This window comes from Siphateles boraxobius, unplaced genomic scaffold (genome assembly GCF_051911475.1).
Source record: "Siphateles boraxobius isolate OS27281-9 unplaced genomic scaffold, OSU_SipBor_1 66, whole genome shotgun sequence".
NCBI lineage: Eukaryota > Metazoa > Chordata > Actinopteri > Cypriniformes > Leuciscidae > Siphateles > Siphateles boraxobius.
The window spans coordinates 32,187,916-32,198,536 of record NW_027509193.1 but is presented as its reverse complement, the minus strand read 5'-3'; the positions used below and the strand labels follow the sequence as shown (position 1 = coordinate 32,198,536).

Genomic DNA, 10,621 nt, shown 5'->3' with positions numbered 1-10,621 from the left:
GCCTTGGCCAGAACCTAGTGGTATTTGGGGGGCCTTGTCATGGAAAAGTTTGGGAACCCCTGCACTAGGCTACCTGTTTCAGCCGCATATATGCCCATTGAAAATGAACGCATTTTAGTACAATGCAAATACATTAAAGAACCATATACAGTGGTGTGAATAAGTTAGGCCTCCCATGCTAAAGTTGCCTAAAAAGAGGAATAAAAAAATCATCTTTTGGAAATTGATCTTAATGGCTTAATTGGAAAAATGAGGAAAAATCCAACCTTTAAGGACACCAATTTTCTTTGTGTATGAATAATGTATCATAAATAAATAAATGTTCTTCCTTAAAATACAGGGTGCATAAGTCATTGCCCCCCTATGTTAAATTCCCATAGAGGCAGGCAGATTTTTATTTTTAAAGGCCAGTTATATCATGGATCCAGGATACTATGCATCCTGATAAAGTTCCCTTGGCCTTTGGAATTAAAATATCCCCACATCATCACACATCCTTCACCATATCTAGAGATTGGCATGGTTTTATTTCAGTTAGCCTAATAGCTGGTTTGATTTGCATTGAAAGATGATCTTATGGAAAGTGCCCCATGCCAATCTCCAGATATGGTGAAGGGTGTGTGATGATGTGGGGATATTTTAATTCCAAAGGCCAAGGGAACTTTATCAGGATGCATAGTATCCTGGATCCATGAAATAACTGGCCTTTAAAAATAAAAATCTGCCTGCCTCTATGGGAATTTAACATAGGGGGGCAATGACTTATGCACCCTGTATTTTAAGGAAGAACATTTATTTATTTATGATACATTATTCATACACAAAGAAAATTGGTGTCCTTAAAGGTTGGATTTTTCCTCATTTTTCCAATTAAGCCATTAAGATCAATTTCCAAAAGATGATTTTTTATTCCTCTTTTTAGGCAACTTTAGCATGGGGGGCCTAACTTATTCACACCACTGTATGTGTACTACTGAGCATTAGCATGTGTTTTAATGGAGCGGAAGTATTGATGACTAGTTGCCTATATGTATTGTAATGGTGGAAAAAGTCAAACTTCAGTCAATATTCAGTCATATTATCAATAACTTTTATTGGAATGTAAATGTACATCCAAGCTTAGCTGCAGGAATCTGGGAGGGCAACGGACAAGAAAATTGGTGTACCCAGGGCAGGCTTAGTATCAATTACCCTTGCATGGTTGTCTACAATAAACATTAACATTATATTGATTCCTTCCTGGTATGTAATATGTTCAATTCTATAGCTACTGCCAACAATGTCACATTGCAGGTGCGATGGATCGCGTACAAACCAATAGGGAGTCGGAATGATATATGTTTATACTTCTCATCCAACCACAAATCAAAATCACTCTATCCGGATGGCACGATTTATCTGGATAGGTTTTTTTTTTGGTTGTTTGTTTTTTGAACGATGACAAGCCGGAATGAAATAGGAGTAACAAGGCTGTTTTTAAAATGTAAGGAGTAGAAAGTACAGATAATTGCGTGAAAATGTAAGGAGTAGAAGTAAAAAGTCGGCTGAAAAGTAATTACTCCAGTTAAGTATAGATACCCCAAATTTCTACTTAAGTAAGGTAAAGAAGTATTTGTACTTCATTACTTGACACCTCTGCCTGAAATCCTCTACAAGAGCAGCACTGTCATTGTCAAATATATTGAAAACTGATTGATGAAAAGGGCAACCTGTCACTCACATGAGATCCACCAATAGCACAAGTGATCCAATCAATTCCACATGGACAAAAATTCAAGCCCGCCCTAAATTGTTTCTTGTTTTTAGCTTTTAGTATAAATATATTAGCCTTAAGGTTATGAATAAGCTGGTGTGTTGCAAACCAATGAGAAAATTCTCATTTAGGAGACATTAACATAAACGTACAATCTCTCACTTCCGCTAAAATGGATCACAGATTTTTATGACATCACCGTGGACTTCAGTTTCTCATCACATCTTCTGTCCAATCAAATGCTCTCTAGAATCTAAAGCTCCGCCCCCTATGCTATAAATACCACCTGGCCAAAGTGACCGTTGACACATTACAGAGCAATATGGGCTGGAGATGTGTGTTCAGTTGCTCAAACGCTCGAGTTTTATTAAATTTGCCAACTGTACGTTGGTTAAAAATGAAATGGCCAGAATTACTTCACACCTCTACTATTGAATCCAACGTATTATCATTGCTCGGATTCACTTCCATGGTGCTGTAAAGTACGACTTCTGTGAGGTAAACTGAACGCTATCGGCTATTTGAAAAAGGGTAGGAGCCTGCAATATGTCCCACCCTAATTTCATGTTTCAGTAGAAATTCAATCAACGCATCACACAAAACTGCACGTTCCAAGGCACTTCACTTTTAAAAAAAACTACATAAACTGACCATTTTCCACAATTAACAAACACAAGACTTCGAGTAGAGGCCTTCTACTTGTTTAACATAAATTATCTAACTATCTGCTCAGGAACATTCCTGTTGCTATGCAGACCCTCTTCTTTGTATGCGATGAGTTAATGCATAACCAGACTGGAATGTCATGTCAAATGGAGTCGCTACATCTGGACCTGTTTCTGCGATGACCTGGATCAATAAGAACCTTCACATATGCTTAAGCAGAGCGTGTTTGCCATGCCTCGACCGTTCCGCGCACCTCTTGCGCCACTGCCCGTGTGTTTGTTTAGCCGGTTTGTGTGAAGGGTAGACTGAGGTTAAGCAGCTAAGTGTGTCAATGTGTTAAAGCCTGAGCCGTTCTGGATTAACTCAGGGCATCTGCTACAGCTCAAACACACACTCATACACACAAACACAGAGACAGAATTCGCGGAATAGCCGCTTTTACTTAATTAACAGATTGTACTTTCTAGAATTCTTGGTATCAACATTTTCATGAAGACCAAAATGTTTATAAATGAACAAGCACTTTTAGGCATTTAAACACTTGCTTAACTAACCGATTAAAAGGTAAAAACTTAATTATGTCACGTCATAGAGATTAAATGTGGATTACAATTGTAAAATGTCAATGTAATGCGCTAAAAGGTTATTTAAGGGGACTGTAACTCATTCACTTGTCTCACTGTACCACAGTATTAGATAGATGCCCTTTCCCCTAGTTGTTCTGCCTGAACAGCGCTGTTGTTATTGGGCCAATGACAGTCAACCATGGCCACAGGAAAACATTCAAGTTTATCATAACATGTGACGAGTACAAAATGTATATGTTTTAGCATCAACACAGAACATTTATTGAGTTTAATCATACCATTGGATAATAATGTTAACTAAGAAAATGCCAACTAATATGTATTAACTGTATGCATTACATATACAAAAGGTAAATCTGTGTAAATAGCTTTACTGAAATTCATGATGTACATTTGTATAATCTTATAATCTTAATACCTTCAAACCTTAAAGTCGCATTTAGTATATCTTGGAACAACATTCCAAACAATCATACAGATTTGAGGGACAAGTTTAAAGTTAGTCAATTTTAGGCTTAAAACTAGGGTTAGGTGCTTCTACAACATTTTTATTCATATCATTTTTCTCTGATAAGTTAGGTAAGGGTAAGTTATATATATATATATATATATATATATATATATATATATATCCACAAACATGTTGCTCTTGGCAAAATCACAATGACCTATATATTGCTCCATATAAGTATACTGTAAGCAGGTATGTATTATATATCCAACTTTTATTAAATAGCTGGGTGATAATAAATCGCTGTCATTAGCAATTTACCATTAAAGTGACTTAAATTTTCTCACAAGAAACTATCTTATGATTTCAGAAGACTTGGAATAGAGTCATATGGAGCACTTTTATGATAATTTAATAGTGTTTTGGGATTTTTTTTTAGATTAAAAAACAGAAACTACTTAATTTCCATATTCTGGACATTCTACCAAACATCTACATTTCTGTTCCACAGAAGAAGAAAAGTATAGAGGTTTGGAATGACATGAGAGTGAGACAATAACAGAATTTTCATTTTGGAGTTAAAATTATTCAATCACAACAGTATTATTGGGTGAGTGAATGAATTTATAGATTCATGTTCGTCACCAAAATTGGAGTTTGTATGGAAATCCCATGTGTTCTTAATGATACCAAAGAGGTCATATGGCGCCAAAGTGTTTTAGTGATGGTCTCAAGTGTTAGTCAGCTTGTTGTTATAATAAACAGTTTGGTAGAACAAAAATCCATCTTTACATGAGTACATTGCCCATTAGGCCATGCCAAGCAAAAGCTACAATAAATTCTCATGTAAAAATCTGCCCCATATAGTGTCAGTTGCGACAGCAGTTGGTCCTAAGTTGATCTGATCACTCTAATGCAGTGTGAAAACACTGTGGCTTCTTGCAGATCAAGAGCAAGAGGTTACACGCTGCTTTAAGACAGGGCCATGCTATAATTAGCGGGATTGTTTGTTTGTTTCAGCAAGACGAACACACTGCTGTTCCTCACGGCATGCAACACAAACATGCATGCTGTCAGTTTTTCTTTCCCTCCAGTTTTGCAGTGCTAGTAAGAGCTGTTGTGTAAGCACAAACTGTCTGAACAGTAGTGTGTGAGTGTGTGGTATATCAGGGTCAATAAGACTGAAGATAACAAATTTGAAGGACAAAAAAAAAGATCTAGGTATATTGCAGATTTACTTGGCTATGCGCATTATGAGATAATTGGATTTATTGTATCATGTTGAATTGTAGCCTGTATCTTATTTTTTGACACATTTTAGTTATCTAACAGACCCCGGCTTTTACTCCAAATAGGCCTGTAAGAACTCAACTTGTCTGATTTTACATACAGTATTCATGTAAGAAAAACAAGCTTCACAAATTACATTGCTATTATATTATTAATAATATTGCATTACTTGCTATATTATGAGCTATATTTAATTTAAAAAAGTGTTTTCTTTCTCATTATCATATGCTGTCATAAAGTATTTAAATAGGCTAGCATTGTGTATGAAGTGTGCTATATTAATCTATTTATTTATAAATAAGCTTGCCTGCCATTATGGCAGAATTTCTGTATGCTTTAGAAACCAGTTTAAAAAGAGAAAAAAATAACCAAAATTCCTAGTAGCCTACTGGGGCAGTACCATGTAGTGTGTATATATATATATATATATATATATATATATACATACACACACACACTAGGTTGTTTTCACTTCTTGATATAGTAGTGTTTACCCATTGCATAACACTGTGTTAAAGCAGTGCACGCAGTTTTGTCTTGACAAAGCAACTTAGTTTTTTTTTTTTTTTTTTTATCAAACCAACATTATAAGTGTTTTATAGCTTGTTGTGGCATTAACCTCCTTTTTGCTATCTTGAAAAAGGACAGCTGGGTCGCGCGTCACTGGTCTAAATATAGTTTCCGTACCTTTATTGAGGACAACAGTCGGTTTTCAGGACACGAGAGGAGAGTGAACAGGGCGGGGGGAGATTGAGCAATATTACTTAATGCTTTCGCAAAGATTATTCTGACGAAAATTGTAACGAGGGAGAGATTAGAGAGAAGAGGAGGGTCCTGTGTGCATACGGAGGGGGGCGGTCCGTGCATCCACACACACACACACACACACACATACATGTGGTTCAGTCGGGTTGATGGAGCGTCCTCAACTGAACCTCATCAAGCAAAGGCACAAATAGGGGCCGCGCGCATTGCAGGCGGAACAGACGCGGAACGGTTGAACGGCGCGAACAGTGTGTTTGACTTGAAACGGCGACAAGCGAAACCGTGAACACCGTGTGTTTTCTTCTGAGGAGAACCAAGAACCAGATTCTCTGCCGATCTTCAGTCACTGAAAACAATTTCGACTGAAGAACTTTTGAACAGAATTAGCAACGCGGCGATTTATAATGGTAAAATCCGTTTTTTTTATTTATTTTGGAAGTTTCCATTTCATATGTTTGAAGATACTTTTATGTTTGTGTATAATATATAGAATCTACATTTGCTGCCATTCATGAAAAGTTGTATGACTTGTGCTCAATTAGTTTTATTCCTTTTTTTATGTAGCTTAACCTAGATTACGTCTGAATGTTTAATATGGACAAATTATAGATTTTGGGAATGTTAGTTGGAGAAACCTGTTCCGGTGTTATCATTAATGGTCCAAATGTAGGCTATCATTGTATCATTACTGGTCCAAAGATGATTTAGACCATCTAGACCAGTTAGAAACCAGCTAACATTTTCCAAATCAGCTAACAACTTAAGATGGATTTATTTATTTATTTATTTTTCAGCATGGATGAGTAAGAATTTCGATAATGGGATGTTAAGATAATGCAATTCTAGTGCATGAGGCTTTGGATATGATTAGTAAACTTAGCCTACATCTTTTTATTTGGATCTTTACAATGCATTTAATATATATTAAATGCTTCTAAAATATAGTTTATTTGAGCTAAATAGGCCTACATAAATCAAAGTTATTGTGAACTTATAAATTGTTTACCTTTATATTGGTGAAAACAATTGAATTATGTTTAGTCCATTGATTCAGGTTTTCTTAATTTGTTCTTGATTTTTATAGGAGTTCTTAACATATAGCATTCTGTAGGCTATATTAAACTATTTTTGGTAACACTTTATTTTACAGTGTCCTTGTTACATATGTTACATGTACTTACCATAGTAATAACAGTAAATTATGCATAATTACATGCAACTAACCCTCAACATAATCATACCCTAACCCTAGTAAGCACATGTTGTTAATTAATATTACTCAGTATTTAAACATAGAATTACACTGTAACAGTGACATCTTAAAATAAATTGTAATCTACAATTTTTAAAATTAATTTTTTATATTTATTTTATCTGTACCAATGTAACAGAGCAGCATGTTAAGTATGGCAGGATTTCATTATGAAAGTGACTCACTGGGACAGGAAGAAGATAAGATTAACTCACGCACAAGCTGTTCTGCAAATAGGTCAACACAGGAATTCTTAGAGGAGGCACTTCTGGTTTACATAAAGTAGCTGCTTACTGTTGTTAAAAATACTGTTTTATGTAAAGAAATTCAAGTGCGATGCCTAACTTGATATGTGCGAATGTTCATTTATTGACGTCACTTTGCGTAAGATGGCTATATAACTGTACAGTTGTTAACCTGATATATTATGCGGTGTAGCACATACTGTGCTTTGCCACTGGGAGGTAATGAAGTTACATAACATTGTGTTGTAACTGATCTTATGTAACTGTTTTTGTGTTCTTTCTGCCAGCAGGTGGAGCCACTGCTGTGTCAATAACATTTGAAATTGACCTGAAAACCACACGCTCAGAAACACAACAGAGACTTTTAACACTGCAATTGAGAAACAGAAATAACTTCAAGATGTATGAAGAGTCATGTCAGGAGATGAGAGAGCAGAATGCTGGAGTTTTGAAGGCTGTTGAACCCTCCACCAGCACAGGGTTGATGGGTTTAAACGTGACCGCTCCCAGCAGCACAATGTCTTTCACTGATGAAGCCGTGTCCATCCTGACGTCCAGCAGTTTGCTCGCACGCTCGCTTCTGGGCCGAACGTCGGCGCTCAAACGCGAAGATGTCGCTTCAGCCAGCGCCAACTCTGCGAGACGTAAGCGGGAGTTCATTCCTCATGAGAAGAAGGATGAGGGCTACTGGGACAAGCGCAAGAAAAACAACGAAGCCGCGAAGCGTTCTCGCGAGAAACGACGCGTCAATGACATGGTGCTGGAAAACCGCGTGCTGGGTTTGCTGGAGGAGAACGCCAGGTTACGAGCAGAACTGCTTGCACTGAAATTCCGCTTCGGCCTCATTAAAGATCCCTCGAATGCTTCCATACTTCCGCTCACGACAGGAACATGCGTCCCACATCCTTCAGCGCCGCATTACTACCTTCCACGTGGGGATGGTGCTCACCATGCGGGTCCAATGTTGTCCAATGCTCAAACTGGGCCACAACCTGGGCGAAGCATCAGAGATACAAGCAGTATGTCAGAAGATTCGGGTTTCTCCACGCCTAGTGGGTCCAGTGTCGGTAGTCCCGTCTTCTTTGAGGACAGACTGAGCGACCATGGAAAGTTGTCCCCGCATCAAGCTGATGAGCTCGGTTACGAGTCCCATCACTCTCCAACTGATGTTTTAGCAATGGGACACGTACCCGTGTCATCCAACCGGATGGAGTCGATGGATAGTTTGAAGAGCCTTCCGCACAAGCTGAGGTTCAAATCTCCGGGCGGCGGCGAATGCGACAATCTTGGAGAACGGCAAAGTCCCGTGCTGCCCAGAGTTCACAGCCTTTCGGGTACAAGCGAAGGAGCGGGTTACTGGACACAGCAGGACGGAGAAGACACCCGAAAAGTCACACCACTGCCACAGCAGCTGCAGCACAGAAACTACAGCCACAACATGAACCCGAACGAAACGCAATACCAGGCCGAAAACAGCATGCTCAAATCTCAGCTCAGCTCTCTCAGCGAGGAGGTGGCCCAGCTCAAAAAGCTCTTTTCTGAGCAGTTGCTCACCAAAACGAATTAAGACATTGTAAAAGTTTGAGCAAACTGGGACATTGCAAATATTTACAGTCGAACTCATGAAGATCAATAGATCATGAATTGAAAGAAAGCAAGCATGTGTATCACTACCTCTTCACACTTGGTCATAACCAAACGGACCTTGCATATCCACCTTATTTTTGAGAGCTATTTTCCGCGAATGTGTGCATTTTCTGATTCATTAGCCACTATAGGTAAATAAATAGAAGAATCAAGTACAGAAAACAAACAGCATAACGGACTGTTTTTGTACAGCTAAAAGAACTGAAGTGAATGACTACAGAAACCTCGCACATTCAAGTTACAAATGGGCCGGACCCGCTTTTACGCTAAAAATAAGGTGGATAATGGCTTTTTTTAACCCCTTTTCCTTCAACTCTCATTCAGGACCGTGCAAGAGCATTCCAGTGGCATCGGGACATGTCAGCTACAACACCTCACCTCAATTAGTTCAGTTCCTCCTTTTGTCTCAAACACTGTGATCTTGCTCAATAACTCCTCAGGCGGTAAAACAATGTCTGCACACACAGAACTGTCTGTCACTATACGTGTAAAATGAAGCAAAGCATCCTCCGTCGTAACGTCATTCCTTTATTACGTGCCAACACCTGTCAGTCAGCGAGATGAGATACGCCGTGAGCCTGATAGTCTTCACACTGTAATGTTCCTCCTGTGGTTTGACACATTTATACGGTGACTTTCGCAACATAGATCCTGATTAAAGCAGAACAGGAAACACCAGGAAGAGGCAAATAGTGGAATCAATTGTTTATTGTCATCGTCATGAACCAGTAGCAACTCGGCACTGAATGACTCCATTTTTATTTTTTTTCATACAGACCACTTATCTGGCGTCGTCCAGCTAAGGATATTATAATTTGAACTACACTGTTACTTGTATTTTGATGGTGAAATTTCTGTTGTCTTGTGAGTTCTTGTGTATTTGTATGGTAAATATATATTATATGTTTGTGTCAATAAATATTTGAACCGTTCTCTTGTGCATCTGTTATTAAACAAGATTATCTTAATATAACCCCTACGTGGTTGATATTGGTTTAACCTCTACGTGGATATATATCAGTTAAAGAAACAGTTAAAGAATGGTTGGGAGGGAGTATTGTATATACTATATTGTATTGAATAATCATTTTCACACATGAATTGGCACCTCTTGAGTCCAAACCTTAAATTCACTGAACGTCTTTGGGATGTGCTGGAGGAGGTGTGTGTGTGTGTGTGTGTGTGTGTGTGTGTGTGAGTGTGTGTGAGTGTGTGTGAGTGTGTGTGAGTGTGTGTGAGTGTGTGAGTGTGTGTGTGTGTGTGTGTGTGTGTGTGTGTGTGTGTGTGTGTGTGTGTGTGTGTGTGTGTGTGTGTGTGTGTGTGTGTGTGTGTGTGTGTGTGTTGTGAAACCAACAGTGGTTTCACAAGTAATGTTCTTTGGAAACATCAAATTCTCTTGCATTCGATTATGAGAACTGTCTCTGAATTAGTCAAATTCCCAGAATCAGCCAGATGGACAGGTTTTGACATGTACACATAAGCAATACTCACTATCACCTCTGCTTAGTATTCATCAAGATTTAACAGTAATAAGCAAAGCCCTGGAGGCGATGACATCTTAGATGTCTCAATATACCAGCTCAGATGTTGTTCGTGAGAAAGTTTAAAACACATTCACAGTTCCTTATTCAATAAATATATTTTGTGCATGTGCTGTGGATTGAGATATACATGTTCAAGATGTTTCTTAAAAGATTGTTGGGTAAAATTATCTGTAAAAATTAAGCATGCACAACAATTAAAGGGGTATATATAATAAATAATTCATGGCTTCCTGAATAAAAATGAAATAAATCTTATTTACAGCAAATCAAAAGCAAAAAATATATTTGTCTAGAATTCAATTATATTTATTTTCTTCTGTAACTCATATTTTTCCATATACATTATATATTTTACAGGTCTATAAAGCCTCACACATTTGTTATTGCAACTCTAGCACAATCCACAAGAGGTCAGCAAATA

The 10,621-nt window shown here is 38.0% G+C and overlaps 1 protein-coding gene across 2 annotated transcripts; it reads left to right on the top strand.

The window, feature by feature from the left end:
• Nucleotides 1-5,444: 5,444 nt before the first annotated feature.
• On the top strand, nt 5,445-9,588 carry nfil3-6 (nuclear factor, interleukin 3 regulated, member 6). 2 transcript variants are annotated; one of them, XM_077213721.1, is made up of 2 exons: nt 5,445-5,919; nt 7,297-9,588. In XM_077213721.1, the coding sequence occupies exon 2, from the start codon at nt 7,410-7,412 to the stop codon at nt 8,574-8,576; it is 1,167 nt and encodes a 388-aa protein (XP_077069836.1). In that variant the 5' UTR covers nt 5,445-5,919; nt 7,297-7,409; the 3' UTR covers nt 8,577-9,588. The 2 variants fall into 2 exon arrangements, with proteins under 2 accessions (XP_077069836.1, XP_077069835.1); XM_077213720.1 differs by having other exon boundaries at nt 5,495-5,919; nt 7,300-9,588.
• The last annotated feature ends 1,033 nt before the right edge of the window (nt 9,589-10,621 follow it).